General features: G+C 48.9%; 1 protein-coding gene across 1 annotated transcript; it reads left to right on the top strand.

Moving 5' to 3' along the window:
* Positions 1 to 9,930: 9,930 nt before the first annotated feature.
* On the top strand, positions 9,931 to 13,466 carry Nkx2-3 (NK2 homeobox 3). The gene is made up of 2 exons (XM_004838647.3): positions 9,931 to 10,506; positions 11,978 to 13,466. The coding sequence occupies exons 1-2, from the start codon at positions 10,158 to 10,160 to the stop codon at positions 12,700 to 12,702; spliced, it is 1,074 nt and encodes a 357-aa protein (XP_004838704.2). The 5' UTR covers positions 9,931 to 10,157; the 3' UTR covers positions 12,703 to 13,466.
* Positions 13,467 to 22,809: the final 9,343 nt, after the last annotated feature.

Below are 22,809 nucleotides of genomic sequence, written 5' to 3' on the forward strand. Positions count from 1 at the left end.
CCACAGCGTGGGGGGTGCAGGTGCCTCTCCCAGAGCGAGGCCCCCAGGGCAGTATCTGAGTGAAGGACTCCTCACATAGGGAGAGTCTCCTGGGAGCTGGGTGCTCTGACATCCTGGTCCTTGGAGTTCCTCTAGAGCAAGATCTCCCTGGGTATAGAATGCAGCAAGGGCCTGGAGATCCTGCACCGATCCCTTGCCTGTTCCTCAGCTCGGGCAAGTAATTTTCACTTCACCTTCACCTGTGGTCTAAATTTCCATGGGTCTAAAATCTGGAGGCCAATGATACTTGTCTCGTAGATCTCTGTGTTGTAGTGATCAGAAAAGATGTGTGTGGAATGCTTTGTTCTCTGGTGGGAAGTTTATGGTAATGATTAGTATTAACTCTATGGTAGGTGTCTCAGAGGGCAGGGCTGAGGGCCAGCAGCCCCAGCCTGAAGAAAATGAAGAACAGAGGTGGGGAGAAAGGAAGTAGGTCCTCTGGGGTACTAGTGGGAAAGGGAAAGGCGGAGAAGGGGCTTCATGAGGCTCCGCCCACTGCCCAGCGGTGTTTATTTTCAAGGCAGCTTCCAGTCAGTCCTGTCACTGGCTCACATTCTTGGAGACTGTGAACCGCTGCCTGGTCCTGGCAGGAAGATTTGAGGAAGTGGAGGGCTGTCAAGCAGGAATCCGCAGAAGCAGAGAGAAAAGCGCCTGGGCAAGGGGTCCAGAGTAGAACACAGCCTGTTCATAGGCCAGGGCTGTGCAGGAGAGGGAGAGGAACAAGCAGAGAGAGGAAGCTGAGTGTGCAAGGCAAGGAACTTTAACAACCTTGGGTAATTTACTTCGAATCTCCTGGCCCCACCTTCCTTGTCTGTGACATGATTATGTTAACAGGGCCAAAGTCAAGAGCTGTTGCAGAACGCCGAAACACTAGCAATGATGGACACTTAGCAAGAGTTTACAGCAGCCTGGTGCTGTTAAGGGATCTTCATGCCCATGAGTCATGAATGGAGGTGGCCAGCCCAGGGTCTGTCAGTTTACCTGAGGGGTGGGGGAAGGGGAGGGTTTTGTTTTTGTTTTTTTGGTATCGGGGGGATCGAACTTGGGACCTTATGCTTTCGAGGCAGGCTTCTGAACCACTGAGCTAAATCCCCAGCCCTTGAAGGGGAGGTTTTTAACCAGTGAGCCATATGGTACTTGTAGGAAAGCTAAAAACAGTAGCTAGGGTTATCCATAAAGTCCCTGATGGTGGAGTTATTGTTATTGTTGTCAGCTGTATCATTTCTACTATTACTACTACTCACTATCAATCCTGAGAAGTAGTCATTATGAACTCCGTTATAAGGAGTTTATAAAGAGACAGGCTCAGAAAAGGTAAGAGTCTGCCCAATGTCACTCAGCCAGCAGGGGCCTACTGGACAAATTAGAAACCAGACAGATTCCAAGGCCAGATGTTCTTGCCCAAAAGCAGTGGGAGAAGGAGAAAAACAGCAAAGCAGTGCTGAGCAGGGCCATAGTGGGAGACAGATGCCCACCTCCAGGGTAGGTCCAGGGCAGCTGATTTATTTGCATTCCAGTGAGGACACTAATTGGCCAGATCTTTATCTAAACATGATAACTATGACTTGAGACTTTAGAGATTTGTTTACAGCAGCCGAAAATGATGCATTTGTGGTAGCTGGAAACTCAGTTAGAGATCCAGATTTGTTTTCTAGGGCTACAGAGGATGGGAGTTACAAGGGTGATGGGGGACACCAAGAGGAAGCTGTTACTATTTCCCCAAGTGAAAAAAAGCACATAATATGATTGATAATTAAATAATGCTTTTTTCTGCCAGGTGGGGAAATGGGGGATGGGGCTGAAATCCTGCTCCCTGCTTAGCAAGGGAAAGGTTCAGCAGTTCCTTGCCTGACAACCACTTCTTATGCCCACCCTCAGCCACCACCACAAAAAAAATATTTTCTAGCATTTCTCTGCAGAGAATTCTGTGACTGGCTTACTTCCATCGTTTCTTTAGTCTTTACTGCAGGTCCATAAAGTCCACACCACTATTATCTTCTCCTACAGGTGAGAAAATTGCTGCTTGGTGAGTTTGAGTAACTGGATCAAAGTCACAAGACAGGAGGGCTCCAATCCAAACCTAGATCTAGTAGACTCCAGGACCCATGCTCTAGCCCCAAATAGAGGTATGAAGTACAATTAACCCAGGGAAAGCTGAGTCTCCCAGCCTCCCCATTCAGCCTCCCCGCACTATGGGCTCTTCCTTCAAGGGGAGTGTCATAGGTGCCAACCCTTACACATGCATGCTCATGCCATCTGTGTACTCCATCCACATACATATTTACTGGCTTACCAGGTGTGAGAGGTATAAAACATTCACACATGCCCATGTACATGTTCACTCAGTGTGGTACACAATATATACACATATGTACATACATATACACAGCCCACTGTCTCTACTATACTAATGCAGGGTCAGGTCATAGAATGTGGAGTTGAATATTTCAATGTGGTTTTATTACTTTCAAGAACACACACAGTTATTACAACTCTGGCAGTAAAATCTATTCCACTGTCTCTTACTACAGCTTAGACAGGTCCTTATGGGGCCACTTTGCACAAGACTAATTGTAAGGATCCCATAAATTGCCTATGTGGAAATAGTGCATCTGATAGTCATGGAAACTAGTTTTCCTCTTAGATTATATAAACATTTCTCTTCAAATCTCACATGGCTACCAGTGATTCACATTATTGTGGGAAAGAAGGAGGGAGAGGAATTCAAAATGAGTGTTGGCCCTGTCTTCCTGTAATGACCATGCACTCTGAAAGAGCAAAGCATGGATGTGCAGTCTGCATTTATGAGGAGTCTTGAGTGCCTTCTTCCCCATGCATGTTCACATGTACCACACTTGTTCACACAAGAAAGTGCCTTTCTTTTTTATTAAAGGAGAAAGACAAGTTCATAGAAACATATATGGCAGGTCTGCATCCATCAGTTGGAAAGCCAAATTTCTCTGAGTGATGCAGCTGCCATCAGTATCAGAGACATGGTCACAGGTGGAAGGTAAAAGGGAGTGGAGGTGGCTGATTGCCTTCCCTTCATCTGGGGAGCCCAACTCACTGGAGAAAGCCTGAAGCCTATCTCCTCTCAGGAAGTCAGTGACTCAGTAGCACCGTGGGCCCCATACCTAGCAGCTAGGAAGAATAGGAGATTGTGATTGGGCCAAAGCAGCTACAGAATGTTCATTCCTAACCCCCTCCCACTGTCTTCTCCCAAATTTGACCCCTGTATTCACAGCAGTCCTAAAAACACCTCCTAGCTTGGGTGATCTCAAAGCTAAACCATCTCCAGTCTAAAGTGGACTGGAAGGAAAGAAAAGAAGGCCAGTCTGCTCTCACCTGAGTGCAGTGGGGAAGGGGAGTGCTCCCGGGTCCCCCATCTGCCTTGAAGGGATGCCTGGGACTAGGGCTCTAGCTCAATCCCAGCTCTCCTCTGGTCTTCTCTGGACTGCTACAATAGAAGGAAATGGAGGCTCCTTGGGCTCTGCTTGGAGTGGGGATTTCCACAAGGAGGTGGCCAAGCCTGCCACCTGGAGCCGAAGGGGGTGGGGGGGTGGGAGTGGAGGGTGTGCCAGCTAGGGCCCTCTGCTGAGGCTGGGGTGTGGGGCTAGGAGATGGGAGAAGTCTTACAGAGAGTAGCATCCCTTTCACAAGCCCAAGAGTGAGTGAGCATTTTCCACAAGTGGCCCCTGAGCACACAGGGGTGGGATGTGGGGACAGGGTATAGGTCTGACCACCTGGTGCAGCCCTGCTTTGCAACCTCAGATTCTATTTATATCAAACACCTTTGGGAACTAGAACCTCAGAAGATCAGAGTGAAGGAGCTAAAATAGGAAGGAATGAAATAAGATTGAAGGGAGAGTGAGAAAATGAGGAACCAATAGGTGTGAAGGAGTGGAGTGAAAAAAAGGAAGCTGGGGAGATGAGGAGAGAGGGATGGGTAAAGGAAGTGAGGCTAGAGGAGTGTGGAAAAGGGGGAGTGAGGAAGGGAAGGGCGGAGGAGTGAGAGAAGGGCTCTGTGAAGAAGGAAGAGGCCTGGGGAGGAAAAACATTGACCGACCCCAAGGGGCGGAGGAGTAATGCAAGGAGGAAGGCTGCAGCAGTTCTGGCGTCCTGAAACTCTGACGGGACTCTTGATGCGATAATCTCAGAGAGGTAAGGTCTTTCTGGTCAGGTGAGCAGGAGTGTGGGATGAGGGCGGTGGTGGAGTTAGAAAACCTAGAGGCCGGTTCAAGGATCGAGACGCAGCCAGAGCGGTCCTCTTGGCTAGCGTTTCGGCCCGAAGCTGGAGCGCGACACTCTGGGAAGAAACCCTTGCAATCTGCGCGCACGAAGCACACCGATTTAGGAGCGCGGATGCAATCGTGGACTTCAGTCCCAGAAGCCCGGAGCCCTCAAACCCTTGACCTTCGCCCCGACACACGGGAATCTCCGCAGGGCGGTGATGTGAAGTCCAGAGCCCCGGGCTGCCAGCTCCGACCGGGCTCCTGGGACTCGTCACGCCTTCCGACCCTGTGGTCGGGCATCCTGGTACACCGCGCCCATCTGGGCCCTCAGTCCTCTCAGAGTCTGGTCCCTAGATGATTCCGAGCAAAGCCTGCAGCTCAAGGCGCCACCCCACCCCTACAACCCCCGCCGTGGTGTTGGGTCTCCTGGAATTTAAGGAGTGAAGAGCCCGGGTGTGGCTAGGCCTGCGGACTGGGCTGTCGGACTGGGCTGTCGGGCCGCAGAACAAAAGTCCCGCCCAACCTTGGGAATCGCTCTCCGGTTGCTCACCAAAGAAGACCTTCAGGTTGGAAGCAAAGGGGGCCAGATAAAACCTTATTTAAATCACCAGACTCTGGCAAACATTTCTTTCCAAGTGAGTAAGTGCTCTTTCGTTCTGAAATAGCTTGAAAATATCCACCTCAACCTAACTCCTAGGGAGATTTGGGGAAAGATTTCTACGTCCCAGGAGACCGAGGTTCTTCGTGGCGGGCTCGAGGTTGAGCAGACAATACCGGGAACATAGCATTAACAAGACACACGAAGAATCTCTGCTTTTTGGAAAGCGACCCCCCCCCCGCCGCCGCCCCCGCACTGCTCAGCAAACCGCACAGAGCAGATAAGCGCTCTGGTTTAAGTGAATTAATTAGCCAAAGACTGCAGCTGCTCATCTATAGTTGTATTTTTAAAAGTTTATAGACGTTGACATTTTGCTACAGGAAGTTAAACTCACACTAAAGAAAAAAAGTTACGGAATGCATTCAAAATTCCAGTTTAATCCCCCAAGTTAAAACTGCACTCCCAAATAGCACACGCATCAGTGCAAATAAATTCCTATATACAGGTGTCCTTCACTTAGGAGTTTTTATTTGAAAAAATCGAATTGATTTTCTTTGGACAAAGATAGTCCTTCTGACTCCAATGTTTATTAACAATATAAAATTAGTTTCGGTGAGGAAATCTTAATTTACATTTTTATCTTTATAATTTTTGGAGAAGGACGTTGAAAGTCCTCTCCCTGAGAAATTGAAACTTACCTTCCTAGCAAGGACCTCTATTTTACAAAAACTACACAATTTGCTGAATTTGGACTGATATTTTCCCCACGGATAGAAATGGGATGTTATTTAGAAAACTCAATTCCAGACAACACCTAGAAAAATCTGGCATGTATGCAAACAACACACAAAACAAATTACATGTTCACAATAGCATTTAAAAATCCCTCTTAGAAAGTTACTTCACAAAGGAAGCAAATATTCTCAAGAAATTAGAGAGTTTAATGCTTTCCAGAATCAACCAACTCAGTTGAAAACCCAGTAGAAAATGCATTCACCCTTCTCGGAATTAAAATGTGATTGCCTCTAGCTTGCTGAAAACTTATGGAAAACTTTCTGACATTTCTTGACTAAAAACCAAACCCACACATACACACACCACTACCGAGAACAACAAATGAACAAAAACTCATTTTGTGTTGCTGCTAAAGAAAAAAACAATCCTCTCATTTTCCTTCTTGTAATATATCATTAAAAATGAAATTTCTAGAACAGCAGTTTTAAAAAGATAAAAATTTTACCTGAACTGTGATATTAGTTTTGGCTAGCTGAGTTATCACAGGATGATTTTTTTCATGCTTTAATAAAAATTACTTTTTAATAGCAAAACATTTATTGGTACATTTTAGGCATACATAATGATAACACTCATCATAGGCAACCTGCACCTGTATAAAAATTTACTTTTGACTGTGGTGCTACATTTAGATTAGAAAGCCATAATACTTTCAAATTCTTTGTAACACTGGTTACATAATTGAGTGGTTATTTAAGCAACATGATAAGCAGTAGCATGTATAAATAAAACTATTATCTCCTATATTTATATGCACATTGAGTAAATTTTGTGTAGAGAATAACACCAGAACAGTATACAGTTTTCAAAGAATTATCACATATTCACTTGATAATGTATTTCTGAAAAGGTTAGCATCTTCTCTTTTTTAAAGAAAGAAAGGTACAATTTTATTTTTTACGTATCTATATATCATATCCCTTACACATGGAATTTGCCACCATGTAGTTATGATCTTTAATCAAATACCCGATTGGAGGTTGTGTAAATCTATAATATGACAAAAACATACCAAGGCAGATACACACGGTTAAAATAAAATCAAACGCTTTCATTATCCAGCCATATTGACTTTATCTGACAGTAATTAGCTAAACTGCCTGGAATGAAAACCTATCATTAGTCGAGCACAGCTCCAGGATTTCAAAGATCGCCTTTTCAGACAAGAGAATGCAAATGCCCAGAACGCCGCTGCAGTAACTGGATACACTTTGGAACCAGATCCCACACTCTGATAAGCGACTCCCGCGAAGCGGCCGCTGACTTAGTACCACACTTGATTTTTCCTCCCGACAGCGGCGCGCGGCTGGCAGCGCATAGGCCCAACGGGCGGGCGGGCGTCTAAGGATGCAGCCTGGGAGCGCGAAGGAGGTCATCTACATCCGACCGGCCTGGCTGGGATCCATTCTGGGAAGCCCCGCTACCGCTACCGGGGAAACGGAAGACTAAACACAGCCTGCGCAACCAGGAGACAGCATCTGGAGATGACCCGAACCTAACTCAGAAAAACCCCGATAGAAGTCTCCTGTGTGCTAGATCAGCACTGCTGGAGGATGTGGGGTGGGAAGAGAAAAGCGGGATATAGCATAGAAGCTGCAAGCTAGGCTGGGCTCCTTCGCCGGGACTCCCCGTTTTCGGAGTCCTCACAGGCCTCTAGCCCGGCCTGAACTGCAATTGAACAGGCAGGCGGCGTGTGGGCTGCGTCCCCAGGGCTGCCTCCAGAGGAGCAACCTGGTCAGGGTCCTTAAAATAGAAACGCTCTGGTCTGGCCAGAGGGTACTTGCCCTGGGGCGGGGCGGTACGCGCCAGTGGGCCTGCGGGTGGAAGAAAACAGCGTTCCGCGTGTGCAGAAACAGCGTTCCGGTGGGCTCTGGCCGCTGCAGCGGGTGCTTGGGCGTGTCACTGAGTTCAGGGCTGGACCGGCGCTTTGTCTGGGTCGAGTTCTAAGACCCGAGTTCTTTAGACTAGCGTTAGGTAAAGCCTAGGAGCGAAGCGCTGTTGAGAAGCAAGGGCTGCAGCAAGCAGAAACGCAGTTTCTGTTGAAAACTAGGGGAAAAAAAGAAGGCTAGTTTCAGTAGCTTTGGTCATTTTTCTTTTGTCCAAATCCTGAAGTCACCTAAAAGGCAAAGAAAATTGAGGACCAGAGGGGAGCAGAAATATTTCCCCTCGACAGTTTTGCCCTGGGGTGGGGTAGGGGATTGAGGCTAGAGCGCAGCTTCCTTCTGGTAGGAGGTGACGCGCACAAACCCAAGTCCCCCCTCTCTGCAGTGCCGCTCACTCACCCCCACCACTGTCTGGATCTTTGCGCCCGAGCCTCCGGGTCCGCAGCAAAACCAAGCACATTCTTCCCTCTGCAGACACCGGCTTGATTTGGAAACACTAACCTCCGCCTGAGGCGTCAATAGTTTCTGTATTTAAAGCAGAAAAGCATCGGGCGCCCGGTGGCTGAGGGATGGTTGTCCCGGAGCAAGGCCCTGTCCACAGACGTCTTTTCCTACCGCCAGCAGGTCCCAGCTACCCTAGGGGCACTCTCAGCGACGCACGTGGCCCGAGAGGCGTCCCAGCTCCCCGGGCGGCCCTCGGGTTGTCTCCCCGCAGCATTTCCGCTCTCTCCTGAAGAGCCCCGCCTCTTCCCTCCCAGCAGGCTGTTGTTTCTCTCCTGGGCCTCGGACATCAAGTCCTCTGGCCAGTTGCAGGGTCCCACGGGGCAGCTCTCCACTTTTGTCCTCACTCATACTAGAGTCTGCCGCTTCCTCCAGGGCACTGTCCACAGTCCCTGCAACTTCCACCCATCTCTTCCAGCTGAGACTGGTTTCTTACAATTTTGCCATTCCAGGAGCAAAAGAAGAAGATGTTTGCGACAGCCATATGAGGGGCACCATAGTCAGACTGGAGCCTTCCCTATTTTTTTTTCAAGGCCAGAGGTATCCAAGGTCTCACAGCAGGGCCTGCTGCTATGCTACTCTCTGGGCTATCTTGGAAGCAGGTGAATGTCCACCGTGCGAGAAGATGGTTCCCAACAGGCCGAGTTTCCAGAATCTTTGGGGACCCCAGAAACAACCAGGGTGTCATGAAAACACAAGAAAGAATATGGATAGAGAAATTAGAGAGGCAAATCAAAGAGTCAAGGCCCAGACCCAGGCTCCAGAATTCAATAGGCAGAAAAGATGGCAGCCATTACTGGTCATCTCCCTCCTGAGGTCAGATCCTGCTCCCAACAACCCATGTGTGCAGCACTCCAGCATATCACCAATGCAGTCAATAAACTGCATCAACCGCTGACACAGAATAGCTGTGTGGCTAACATGTACTGAGCACTTACTATGCACACCACCATGAACTGAGCTCCTGGCATGTTTTGGCTTATTTAACCAAAGCAACAACCCCAAAGAGGGTATTGCTGTCTCCTTTGCACAGGAAAATGAAGAAATGAGAAATGCCCAAGGCTTAGGCCAGAATTCCAAACAAGAGCAGTCGAACAGCAAAGCATAGTCAGAACTCCATCATCCTGTCTTTCACATACCTGCTCTGTACAGCCTCTGCAAGGGCAAATGCAACCTGGACCCTGTCCTCAGAGAGCTCATAGTCTAATGGGGCAACCAGGAAGGCACACACAGCTAAAGAACTAAGTGGGAGGTGACAAGTGATAGGATCTAGGATCGTCCTTTGCTAACAGTAGCTGCAAGTTCAGAAGCCAGAAAGAGGAATTCTGGCTAGGCGATCAGGGAGCGCTTCCTTGGAGGAGGTGGTATTGGAGTAAAGCCTTGTAGAACAACTTGCCACTCTTGGAGACCAGACAGAGATGGAAAAGACATTCCAGGAGGATTGAACAGCTTGAGCAAAGGCAACAAGGCGGAAACGGACACGTCGCTCATCCATAGGTAAAACACTCGGTCTCCGTGTGGGTACAGCGCCAGGTATTGACCGGCAAGGAAGTTTTCCTGGCCCCGCAGCAACTGGAAAAACCACACTCTTGTGGCATCCTTCCCGGACTTTGGCGCGTGGATAGGGAACCTCTTTGAACTGGCCCCAGTCGGGTAGGTGCAGCCAGGTGGAGCGGAAATTGGTAGTTCGGACACTGGGTCAATGCAGCCTGTCCTACAGCTACGCGACTTACCAAACCCTATCCAAGTCCTTGTCTATTTCTGTTAGCAGCTCAACATCTTGTCCGTTGGACGCCGGGGGCGTGGCCCATAAGAGCCAGAACCAATGAGGGAGAAGGCCAGGGTGCGGGCTCCGCCCCCGACGTGACGCAAGGTCCCCAGACAGAGGCTTCGCAGCCCGGGCCCCAGTCCCTGCAGTGGCTGTAACAAAACCCAGACTCCCAGGTCCTGGCCAATGGAGGCGATTTAGACTGGAGCAGGACCGCGTCTGTCAAAAGCCCGATTCCGCAGCAGCGGCAGAGTCCAGGAGGAGAACTGGAGCAGCCACGCTGCCTCCCCGCCCCCGCCGGGATTTATTGAGTATTTGGACTGGACAATTAAGTGGCCCCGATGATGTTACCAAGCCCGGTCACCTCCACCCCTTTCTCAGTCAAAGACATTCTGAATCTGGAACAGCAGCAGCACTTCCACGGCACTCACTTGCAGGCGGACTTGGAGCACCATTTCCACTCGGCGCCTTGTATGCTGGCCGCAACCGAGGGGTCACAGTTCTCTGACGGAGGGGAGGAGGACGAGGAAGAAGAGGGCGAGAAATTGTCCTATTTGAACTCACTAGCCGCAGCTGATGGCCACGGAGATTCGGGGCTCTGTCCCCAGAGCTATGTCCACACGGTCCTTCGAGACTCATGCAGCGGGCCCAAAGAGCATGAAGAGGAGGTCGTGAGGGACCGGAGCCAAAGTGAGTAGAGGGGGGAAGGAAACGCACCGTACACCTGGAACAGGGGGCGGCGCCCGCAAACACCCCCACAGACTTGGCCAGAATGGGCTATCCCCCCCCCACACACGCCTTAACCTTTGGCTGGGGTCCCGCCTCTGCCTCCTCAACGACTGCCCTGAAAAGCGCAGGTACCTGCAAGGGAGCTGGGGCAGGGAGAAAGGGTGACTGACAACTACCCTCACCAGAGCAGCGACAAGTTGCAGCCCCTCGAGAAGGAAAAGTTGCTGCCTTGATGCTGATTAAGTGACATGGGCTCAGCTGCTGGGTCCTAACGGCTCATACTGTTTTGCTCCCCCTCACCCAAAAAAGAGCTATTCCTCCAAAATGGGGAGGAGCTTGACTGTTTTCACTTTTCCTTCAACGTGGCTTCTCAGAGGTCAGGGTAGCCACCCCTCTTCTCCAAAAAGGCAGCTAAAGCAGGTTGTGTCTCCAAAGTCCGCATCCTCAGGGTAGACAGAGACTGGCTGTGTGGTTTCCTTCTCTGCTGGAAGCTCGGCATCCTCATACTCAGGGCGTCTGGCAGAGGGGCTGGTAGCAGAGTGTGTGGGAACACTGTCTATTCCGAGTGACTGTAGCTCTCACATGCCTGAGGCATTGGCATTTTTTGAAAATTCGTAAATGTTTTGCTTTGTGTCTCAGGCTGCAGGCCTAACAGAGAATGTGCCCAACTTGGTGCGAAGTCTTGGCCCCCTAGAACTGGAGGTGAATTAGGAAGGGAGATCGAATAACTTAATAAAGCCCCAAGGAATTGTTTCTGAGGAGACAAAACTGAAGAATTTCATCCCAGAGACGAGGTTTGATGTGGCAGAGGCCAAGGCGTGTGCTCTCCCACCTACCTCCTCCAGCCTAAAATCGACATAAAGCCGTCTAAAATTAGTCAAACTTATTTTCTAAGGTAACACAGATGTTGCCACGTACTTGTTTGCATGTAGTCTTTTATAAGCCAAAAATCAGTCCCTGGGCAATGCACAAGCGCTATATTCAGACATTTCTGAACAGAAAAACATTTGTGCAACCCATGGACACTAGTCGCCCGCCATACCATACATCTCCTATCTTTAGCTACTCGTGGTGGAATGGAAGGTAAATGAGCTTACAAATACTGTAGTTATGCAGTCGCAAGCTTTCATCCTGAAAATAGTCATTAGCACGTCCAATCGCACACTTAATACAGAGTAATCTCTTTTCTCTCAGATGATGCTCAAATTTTAATAAACGCACACTACTCCACCCTGCGGAATGTGTCTCCGCCCGCTGAGGGCGTTCTTTGGGTACTCAGGCTGTGGCAGGGTCCCATGGCCTCGGGAGCCACAAACTTTCCAAAAAGTCCAGGAATTTACTACCGCATGTTCCGAACTTCCACCACCAAAAGGGGCTAAAGCGAGGCCGAGGCCAGGATTAGCTAACGGACGCTGTTTTGCTTTTCCCGCAGAAAGCTGCCCGCTGAAGAAGCCTCTAGAGACGGCGGGAGATGGGAAGGCGGCAGAGGACGGCGAGAGGCCCAAGCCGCGCAGCCGCCGGAAGCCCAGGGTCCTCTTCTCCCAAGCCCAGGTCTTCGAGCTGGAGCGCAGGTTCAAGCAGCAGCGGTACCTGTCGGCGCCCGAGCGCGAGCACCTCGCCAGCAGCCTGAAACTCACGTCCACGCAAGTGAAAATCTGGTTCCAGAATCGCAGGTACAAGTGCAAGAGACAGCGGCAGGACAAATCACTGGAGATGGGCGCGCACGCCCCGCCGCCGCCGCCGCGCCGCGTTGCGGTCCCGGTGCTGGTGCGGGACGGCAAACCGTGCGTCGCGCCTGGCACGCAGGCCTACGGCGCGCCCTACAGCGTGGGCTCCGGCGCCTACTCCTACAATAGTTTCCCGGCCTACGGCTATGGGAACTCTGCCGCCGCCGCCGCCGCCGCCGCCGCCGCCGCCGCTGCCGCGGCCTACAGCGGAAGCTACGGCTGTGCGTACCCCCCAAGCGGCGGCGGGGTGTCCTCCGCGGCTGCCTCGCCCATGCAGCCGGCCTGCAGCGCGTCGGGAGCTGGGTCCTTTGTGAACGTGAGCAACCTGGGAGGCTTCGGAGGCGGTGGCGGTGTGCAGCCCTTGCATCAGGGAGCCGCCGCCGGGGCCGCATGTGCACAGGGCACCTTGCAGGGCATCCGGGCCTGGTAGGGACAGTTTGGCGCCACGGGGATGCAACGCGAGAAAGGCCAGAGCCAAGGGCCTGGTCCCCTCGTTAAAAAAAAAAAAAAAAAATACACGTCTTGCTTCCCAGAGCTTCGGATCGCATATCAATCTAGGCCTCGGGAAGGGACTCAGGGGTGAGGGGCAAGCTCAGGTCCGGTTGCCAAGACTGAAAACGCTGGCCAGGCGCCTGGGAGGACGGTGGCCCTGAGCCCTGGCCCAGAAGGGAGGACAGGAGACTGGAACTCGGGCTGCCGCTTGTTTTCCCAGAGCAAGAAGGCTTCTTGCCCTCGGCCTTCCCGTGGCCTCTGCTAAGCGTTGGCAGGAAACCCGGACCAAAACTGAAAAGAAAAGAAATAAAGGCAAGAAAAGAGAACAGGACCTCGGCTTGAGAAATCCCAGGCTCTCCACGGATCCTCTGCTCCCTTTTCAGGGGCCCGAAGGGCTACATCACAGTTAATTTTCATTTTCCACCTGCCTGTCCTCGTAGTGAAAACTTCAGCCCGGTTCTCCGGATCGAAGGACTCTGCAAGGAAAACCAGCCCAGTGAAATCCAAAGTCGGGGGTGCGGGGGAGGCTGCGCTGAACTAACCCAGGACCTGGTGGCCCACCGGAGGTGTCACCAGATTTCCTTTCTGTTTCATATTCTGTATTGAGCACATATTATCTATATATAACTATATCCACATGCCGTGTACACACCCGCTGCCATACACTACAGGAATCAATAAACAAGGTGCAATATTTCCAAAGCACTGGCTAGGTAGGCTGTTTAGCCCAACAGAACAGGGATGGGTCCCTTAAATGGGACAGGAAAGGAAGGAAAAAGTGCATAAGGGAAAACAGTCTTTCCTGGGAGAGCTCAGGCCTGGTCTTCCCTGAGCCAGACCCCAGGCTCCAAAGTCTGTTCTTTCTTGGCTTTGTTCATTAATTCTCTTTACTGCTGTTGGGAGGACAGGCCGCAGACTCCGGGCGTTTTGAGGTCCCTGGCTTTGTAATGCCCCCAAATTTTACCCAGATGCTTGAATTAGCTGTCTGGACTTTCCCAGGTCAAGGCCTAAACTGCCCCACCTCGAAAGTCGGTAAGGAAGAGGAAACCTCGTCCCCCTGGCAGCGCGAAGACAGCGCCTTCCTCCACTGCCGCCAGGGCTTCCAGTGCTCCCGGGGGCGCTGCGCTGCGCCCCGCCGCGGACAAGCTCTCCCCCTCGGCCGCCCTCCCTTCTCCCCCGGCGGCCGCGGCTTTATGCAGCTCCTTGTCACTTGCGGAGAATGCCTGTGCGAGGCCTGTGCTGCCACACGGCCGATTGTGAGCGTGCCAAGGCGGGTGAATGAGGAGGCCTCAGAGCGCCGCACCATTGTGGGGCCGGGCCTCGCTGAAAGGCGGCTCTGGGCCGGGAAGGTGCGGAAAGAATGGCTTTTTATTGGAGTCCCGAACAAAAGGTGTGGTAGGAAGGCGAGGTCCCCTGCGCGAACAAAAACCCTAGCGCGTCGGATTGACGTCCCCCCCGAGCTCCCCATTGCTTCTCAGAGCGGGGGCTTTGTGCAGCAGTCTGCTCAACAGAGGGACGGAGAAATGCGCGGGGGTTTTGTTCCCCATTTTTTGTGCACTGGGGGAAGGGGCGGCCAGAGGAACGGGGGGGGGGGGGGCAGGGCGGGCGGCAGGGAGGGGCGCGCTGATTAGGCCGGGCGGGCCGGGGGCGCGGAGACTTTCAGCGGGAGTCGACAGCCTGAATGCAGGGTCATTATTGCTACAAGTTTAGCAATTTCGCCCTTACAGGAGGGGGTGGGGGCTGCTAGGCTGCTACTGGGCCGCCTGGCTGGGGAGCTGGAAAGACGGAGGACCAGGAAAAAAGGAGGGAAGGGAGGGAAGGAGGTAGGGAGGCAGGAAAGGGAGCCCTGCGAAACCCCCTGACCGCCCAGGATGCGACTTGAACTAGTCCAAAAGAGCCTAGCGGGAAACTGGAGAACCGAAGTTTGGGGGGGCGAAGATCCTCCCTCCCAGGCTCTGTCGGGCGGCAGAAAGAGCCGGGTCAGTTAGTGCACCAGACCGCTGTCCTTAGCACATCTTTGCCAGTTTCCTCCTCTCTTGTAGCCCAGAAGCTGGGACGACGCCTCTTCTCACCCTATCACCACAGGACCGACCCCCCCACACACACACACACAAACACACTGTTTCCTTCTTACCAACTCCCCCCACCCCAATGCCGCTGGTCATCTTCTTTTGGCTTGCTTGCGCCGAGGGCTGGGGAGGGAATTCTTGCTTTCTTATTACCCTGGCTCTTCACTGCTTGCATCTGCACAAGACTCACTGTTTCATTCATTCGTTAACTATGTATACTGAGCATATGTTATATATTTATTTGCACTGTTCTGCATATTAGGAACTGTAAAAAAAAAAGTGTCTGTAGATTTGTAGAGTTTCCTTTCAGGTGCATGGGGTAGAATGTGACAACAACCAAATAAATGTTTTAAAAAAGTAGATAAGTTCTAAAAAGGAAATAGGACCAAATGCTAGGAGATGGGATCTTTGAGAGCAGGTGGTCAGGGAAAGCCTGTTGAGATCACATTGAAGTTGATGCCCAAATGACAAAAAGGAAGCAAATCCAAACAGCCTCTGAGCCTTTGCGCACACTCTACCCTGGTCTGGTATGCCCTGTCATCCTCATCTTTCTGGTGAGCTCTTGCTCCTAGTTCAAGGCCAAGCTTCTTTCCTGAACCCTTTTTCCTAATGACTCCCTCATTTGTGCCACCAGAGTCTTAGGTACTTTGGTGTGATGCAAATATTTGTCTCTTGCCCTCCGTGTAAAGTCAAGGGAGGGCCATGCTAGCATTTTCCCCTTGGGGACAGATATCACTATAGGAGGGGTAGGAGTATCATGGGGTAAGAGGGCCATGAGATGCCCTTTAGGCTCCTTCCCTCTTGCCCTAGAGCATAGCAGATAGCCTTAATGGTGTCAACCTGTGGCCTTGGGCACTGGCTGTGAGAGGCTAAATTGGACTTACCTGGACCTAGGCTGGACATGTGACAACCCATCCCAATCCCAGAGCTAGATCCTGCCTTCTGTAACCCCAAGATGCCATCTGGGGACATAGCTTTCCCCCCACACCCCTAAGAGATGTTGCACTTCATCCTACAGATCAGAATCTAGGAGGCTGAGTGAGGACTTGGTAAAGACCTTGACACTAGGATACAAAGTTTAGGGGTTGGGGAAATCTTGGAGATAAGGCAAACAGCAGGGTCTGGGATGAAATTGAGCTTCCCCATATTTACTAGGTGTTAAGAATAGTAGCCAAGCAAGACCCAGCTGGTCACTCTCAAGGCAGGATTTCAGTGTGTGGGCTCTAGGAGCAGAAGTCTCTGAGAGCACCTCCCCTCTTGTCTAGGGAGTTTCCTACATAAGCAGCTATTTTTCCTCCAACCCAGTCCAGCATCCTACTAGAAGGTGGCCTCTCCCATGCTCCCTGAACCTGATCTTCACCTTCCCTGCCCAGCTTCCTCCTGGCCTACGTTAGTCTTCCTTCACTCTGCATCCTCTCCTGTTCTAAAAAGGTGTGTGACCCTCATGGATGAAACAGCTGGTTCTGGAGACTGGCTGCCAAGTGGTTTGCGTGTCTTAAGATACTTAAAACTAGGCTGGAGCAGCCCTCTTCCCACTCTCTATCCTGCTTTGGAGCCTGCAGACTCTGGGTATAAATAGCTCCCATTACTTTGTTGAAGGATTTCCGTACTGGTCATTGCTGGGGCCCCAGCACTAGGAACATCAGGGATGAAACCTTTGACCAACACAGTTACATCTTTGGATTCCCTCCCTAGGAGGAAAACACACTCCTACTAGGCCCAAACTGTTGCTTCACAAAACTGTCCTGTGAACCAGGAGGAATCCTAAAATTCAGGCAGGTCTTCTAACAACCTTTGAGGCTTTGAGGAGGCCCTGTAAGTTGTCTTTCTGGGTTCTCTTTTCTGAGCTCTAAGGCAGAGGATGGTGGAGTCTATGCTTGCAAAAGACACTTCTGACTCAAACCCTCTTTGCTTCCCAGAATGGCTGTGTAACTACCCCCTTCTCCCCAGTGACTTGTGCCACACCGGCTCAGAGGTGGGCAGCCGTCACTGGTGGGAGAGGTGGAATAGATTCTAAAAGGCCAGCATTTTCCCCCCTGCAAAGTCTGATCTTGAGTTAGAAAGATAACTTTTGATGTAGACTGCCTCCTTTCTAACTTCAGTGCCACCACCACAACCAGTATCGACCTGGAAGAACTCTGAACTTAAGTTTCCTCCTCTATAAAATGGATAGATATGCTTATAGTGCCTCTCTCTCTCTGTCTTTTTTTAAAACCTACAGTAAAATGCAGACATTTACATATACAACGCCATATGTACCAATCTCCTTGGCTTTGAAAATTAAGTGAGATGATCCATAGGAAAGTAGCTTAGTGCAAAAAAAAGAAAGTAGCTTAGTGCAAGTCTAGTGAGGTTAGGATGTGTGTATGTTGAGAACCAGGTCTGCAGGGCAGCAGAATCCTGATGATTCCGAACTCCAGTATGGTGGGCCTGTCAGACAGACACCTGACAGTGACAGTGCCTTTGCTAGTAACCCCGGGTGGCATCGGGTGGAGCCTGCAGGGTTGAGAACGTTTAGCAGAGAGTTTGACCTTGGCCACTCCCTGGGAATTAGACTGAAGGGCAAAGGTAAAAGAACGCTGCAAGTCGGGCCACAAGTCCGCTCTAGCCCAACGCTCTCGGGATGAAAGGGGTCCGCAAGGGAAACCCGGTGAGAACCAGTGGGGACCTGGGGCCGCTCATCTACCCTGGGATAGGACCGCGTGAGCGGGGGGCTTCCCCGGAGAAATGCGCCTGCAGGAGGCGGAGTGGTTACTGGGCTCAGCCTCAGCCTCCTGCTCTGCTTTATGGTTCAGGGCCCCTGAGAGGACTTCCCGGCTCCTAGTCGGACTCCAGGGGCCAGCGCCCTGGCAGGACAGAGGCCGTCCGTGACTGGAAAGTTCAGCGACAGACCGCAGTCTAGCTCCGCGCGAAGGGAACGGACCCTCGGAACCGCCAGGGCAACGCAGGTGCGGGGTTAGCTGCCACCCAGGCAGGCCCGGAGCGGTCGGAGCCGGCTGGAAGCGCACCAGCATGGCCCGGGAGAGCCTGGCCAGCTGTCGGGAAGAGCGTCCAAACTGGAAGAGCCAACATTCCGGATCACGCCAGCCTGGGGGTGGAGCCAGGCCCAGCGCCGTGGTGCTGAGGTAGAACATCCGGGGTGCGCTTTGGTGGATGCACTTTGGGGAGTCCGCAGGACCCCGGAGCGAGTCTCGAGGAGGGTTCAAAACCACATTTGTGGTGTTGAAAGGGTGATTTTTTTTTTTTTTTACACCTACCTGGACTGTAAGTAACGGATTAATAACAGCAACGTTTTCTAAAAAGGCCTAATTGTGCAGCTAGCTCAATCTTCAACACCCTGGTGAAGAATACTGCGCTACCCGCCTCCATCCGCACCCTGATTCCAACCCTACCCCGTCTGCCCCACCCTATTCCGCCCCCATGCTCCCCTCTGGTCACTACAGCCTCCACGGGTAACCACTATCCTAGCTTCTAACAATATAGATAAATTTTATGAGTTTTGGGAACATTATATGCATGGACTTGTACAATATATATTCTAACACAGCTGGCTTCTTTCATTTGTGAGATTTTTCCATATTGCTGCGTGTGGTTGTAGGCGGTTCTTCTTAACTGGAGCATCTCTTTGTATGAATATACAATTAATTTATCCACTCTGCTACTGATAGAATCTGGATAGTTTCTTAGGGCTGTTATGAAGAGTGTGTTAGGAACAATATCCAGTAGGACTTTTGTGATGATGGAAACGTTCTATATCTGTGCTGCCCAACATGGTAACCACTTGTATTAAGTGACTTTTGAGCATTGGAAATGTGACAGGTGCGACTGAAATATTAAAATCTTAGCTTTATAAACTTGTAATTACAGTAACAAGATTATACTCACAGATAGGTAGGGTAGCACAATTCTAGTCCAACTTTTGGTGATTGTAACACACATTTATATTCTACATATTTTGTACCTAGGAGTATAGTAGTGCATTCACTATGTCACAGAATATGAATATGAGCTTTAGTAGGATTTTTTCTTTTTCTTTGCCTTTTTTTTTTTTTTTGTACTGTGAATTGATCCCAGGGCCGATCTACCACAAGCTACATTCCCAGCCCTTTGAAAATTACCTTGCTAATTCACCCAGGACGATCTTGAACTTGTGATCCTCCTACTTCAGCCTCTCTTAAGTGCTGGGTATATAGATGTGCACTAACTAATGTGCTAGTTAGCTTTAATAAATTCTACCAAGTAATTTTCTACAATTGGTTTTTCCAGTTTACACTCCTGCCAGCAAGTAGCATCACATGGTTCCCAATATTTGGTGTTTTCATTTCATTTATCTTCTATTTTAGCCTCCTTGGTGTGTGTGGAATTAAGAGGCTTTTGTTCATCTTTCTGTGGGCTTGTGAAATTGCCATTTAACCATAGTAAGTGGTCATGGTCATGATGATGATGGTGGTGATTGGAGATTTTCTTGGAGATTGAACGATGTCATACTACTCTAAGGCTTATTTTTTAATCACCAACTCCTGCAGTAAGGTCTTTACCCCATCAGCCTTCTCCTCCAGGAACAGACCCAGGACACCAGATCCATCCATCAGGACATCAGGCTGTGTAGATGGAGATTATCAATCCCTGACAGCTCTTCTTACTTTATACCTCCCTAAAGTTAGTGTTCTCTCCCTTTATTGTTACTTACTGGAATATTTCCACTAGAGATGGTGAGATTGCCTGGCAGGCTACAACCAGGGCAGCAAAGCCAGGTTTTGTTCTGGCTGCAGTTTTAGGTTACAGCTTGGGTCTGCCATTTATAAAACAGCTTGGCTTGCTGCAAAGCAAAGTCAGCCCTGGGGAGGTAGCAGAAGAAGTTCTGACTATGTGTCAGGGTGTGTGTGTGTGTGTGTATTATTTTGTAGACATTCTCTCTAATCCTAAAAATAACCATGTTTCTTACATGTATATTAAGCATTCTTTGTTCACACATGAAGAAACTGAGGCTCAGACAGGTTGTCATTCCCCCTAAGATTTACAGCTAGTAAACAATAGAAGTGACCTAGTAGTATTTTTCACCCAATTCCAATGAAACATTGATGACATTTCCTACCTCTCTTCTCTGGGTAAATAGAATTCCAATGAAACATTGATGGCATTTCCTACCTCTCTTCTCTGGGTAAATAAAGTTCTAACTATGCAGATCTCAAAATTCTAGATGAAATTATGTGTTCTCTGCTAAGCCTCCTTTTGGGTGGACCTAGACTGACCATTGACCACTTATGTTGGCAATCAAGCAAAGGAAGTGTTTGTTATGTTGTAATACCAATGGAATTCTCTTTGTGTGACACTCATGATTCTTGGAAAGTTGTCTACAAAGATACATATATTTTTTTTTTGGTACCAAGGATTGAACTCAGGTCCTTGTGCTTCCAAGGCAGGCTGTGGCACCACTGAGCTAAATCCCTGGCCCAAAGATCTTTTTACTTGGTGATACAGAAGGAAACTGAGTATGTTTAAAGATTATCACTGTAATTTGTTACCTAAAAGTGTCCCAAAATGAACTATTTTGTAAAGTGAAGGATTCCTTTGAAGTAAGAATAATAACCCAGAATTTGTTTTGATAAGTTTAGAGTTGCAAGTCATAAACAAGAGTGATGAACAACTCAGAATTATATATACAAGATTCATCAACATTTCATGCATATTTCCTCATTCATTAAGACATGTTAATCATGAAAATTTCCCCTGGACTATCTTGACAGTCTTGACAATGAGTTCTTGGGGAGGTACACAGATTACTTCTCAATCCAGATAAGAAGTAACTAGAAAACAATTCCCCACAGTGGCAACTGGTGGATTCAGGCTTACCTTGGATTTTTTTACAATCCCGATCACTTGGTAAGCCTTTCAGAGAAGGGGCTCAAGAGTCAAATGGATTGTTAGATTAAATGACCCTCAAGGTCCCTTCTAGCCCTGAGATGACTGAAGTTGAATCTGTTAGATTCGGCAAGGATTCATCAAAGTCCAACTTCTCTGATGTGAAATTCTGTCTGCAGCATCCTCCACAAGAAACTGTCCCATATCTTCTGGACATCACTTGTGGGAGAACCATTCACTTCTCCATTCCATAAATGTGAGAAAGTTCAAGCTGATCCTTTATTAGCGCTCTTCAAAGTTTGACATGATTTTTTTCTGTATAATCTCATCATAATTTTGATACTTTGTATTTTCCTGATCATTTTCTTTCATAAAGAGTAGTTATTCTTTCTTCTCTACTTCAAATGGAACCTGCCACATCTCAGTGACTTTTCTGCACTCTTGCTGTCCTAAAGCTTGTCATTGTATGTTGACAGCTATCACTTTTATACAAAAGGTCCCATGCATCTACAGTTTTAGCTTTAGTTTCTACTACCATAGTTTCAAATTCTCCATGTACATATCATTGTCAACTCAAGTTCATCACCATCCCTGAAATTACTTACATCTCAGTGTATCTGCCAGTGGTATCATCTTTTCTTTTCTTTTTCCTTGTGTGGAGCCAGTTGTTTAAGAAATGGTTTAAAGTGCCTGCCTTCACTTGGAGCAGAAGGAATGGGAGCACTAACACTGGCTGAGCCCCCATGCCTATTTAAGTCCCAGCCTCTGCATATCCTGAACCATTGCTAGAACCCATTGCTAGAAAGTTCCTGAAAAGTAAGTCCCATTATCCCCATGTTATGGATTAAGAAATCAAAATTTGAAATTATGCACACTTTGTGAATGACATCCAGCTCTGAAGTGACCAGTCAGAGTTCGAATCAAGATCTATCTGATTCTAAAGCCTAAGCTCCTTAACGATCCCTTAACTTTTCTCCTTAGCTTGGTTATATCCCTAATAAACCACATTCTCCACAGGTACTAGATTAACAACCTCCAAATGTCTTTTATTCAAAAGTATCTACTTACAATTTCTCAACCATACTATGGCTCTCACTTGCATAGGTTCAAATTTTCACTGAAGACTATACTGATGAACTCTAATTACCTTGCCTAGTCAGTCAAATTTCTCATTTTTTGATGATTCACTCAATTCTCTTTACTCTTCCCTACCCCTTTATCATCCATATTCATTCCTGAAAAAAGCCTCTCAGGTTTTCCCAAACTCCTCCTTAGTTCAATTCAAATCTCTTTTAATCATAAAGACTTCTCCAGCCCTCAGAAATCACACATTCTCTGATTGTAGATGAAACAACCTTACCTGGGAAATATAGACTTCAAAACAAGCAGTCTTATTTATCTCATTATTCCCATTGTCAATTAAAAGATAAGTTCCTTGGGCCAGGGATTTAGCTCAGTGCTTCTAGTGCCTGCCTCCCAAGCTCAAGGTCCCGAGTTTGATCCCCGGTACCAAAAAAAAAAAAAAGTTCCTTGAAGGTAAGGATCATATTTTATTTTTCTTTTGCCTCACATGATAAAGAGGAATGAAATAATTTAAAACAAATGCTTAGAAAAGTATAAGTACACCAGAAATGAGGCATATTAGTCTAAATATTACTGATGGTATAAATATTGGCAGAATTTTTTTTGTCTGGTTGGAACTGGGCACAGATTCAGCAAACAACAGAAATTTGAGGAACTGGATAAAGGATATAGGCTCAGGTTTTCTCCTCCTCCTCTTCCTCCTCTTCCTCTTCCACACTTTCCTCCTCTTCTTTCCCTCCTATTTAATCCCCTACATCTTCCTGCCCTCAGACTGATGTATGGAAGGAGAAGCACTCTATTGCCCACTGGCTAACTGGCTTCTTCAGGACAAGGAATGCCAGGTCTTTCAGGCTGCATGTTCTGGGTGTGTTTGATGGGAGAATGAACACTTGGAGATATGACTTGAAGCAGAGGTCTGCATTGTCCTGTTTTTGACTTCCAGGGGATGCTCATCCTACTTCCCTTCCAAATAAGAGTATCGGTAACAGGGCTGGGGATTTAGCTCAGTGGTTCTGCCACCTGCCTTGCAA

Source organism: Heterocephalus glaber, unplaced genomic scaffold (assembly GCF_053883595.1).
Source record: "Heterocephalus glaber isolate CG9 unplaced genomic scaffold, H.glaber_assembly_v1.0 deba00001497, whole genome shotgun sequence".
NCBI lineage: Eukaryota > Metazoa > Chordata > Mammalia > Rodentia > Bathyergidae > Heterocephalus > Heterocephalus glaber.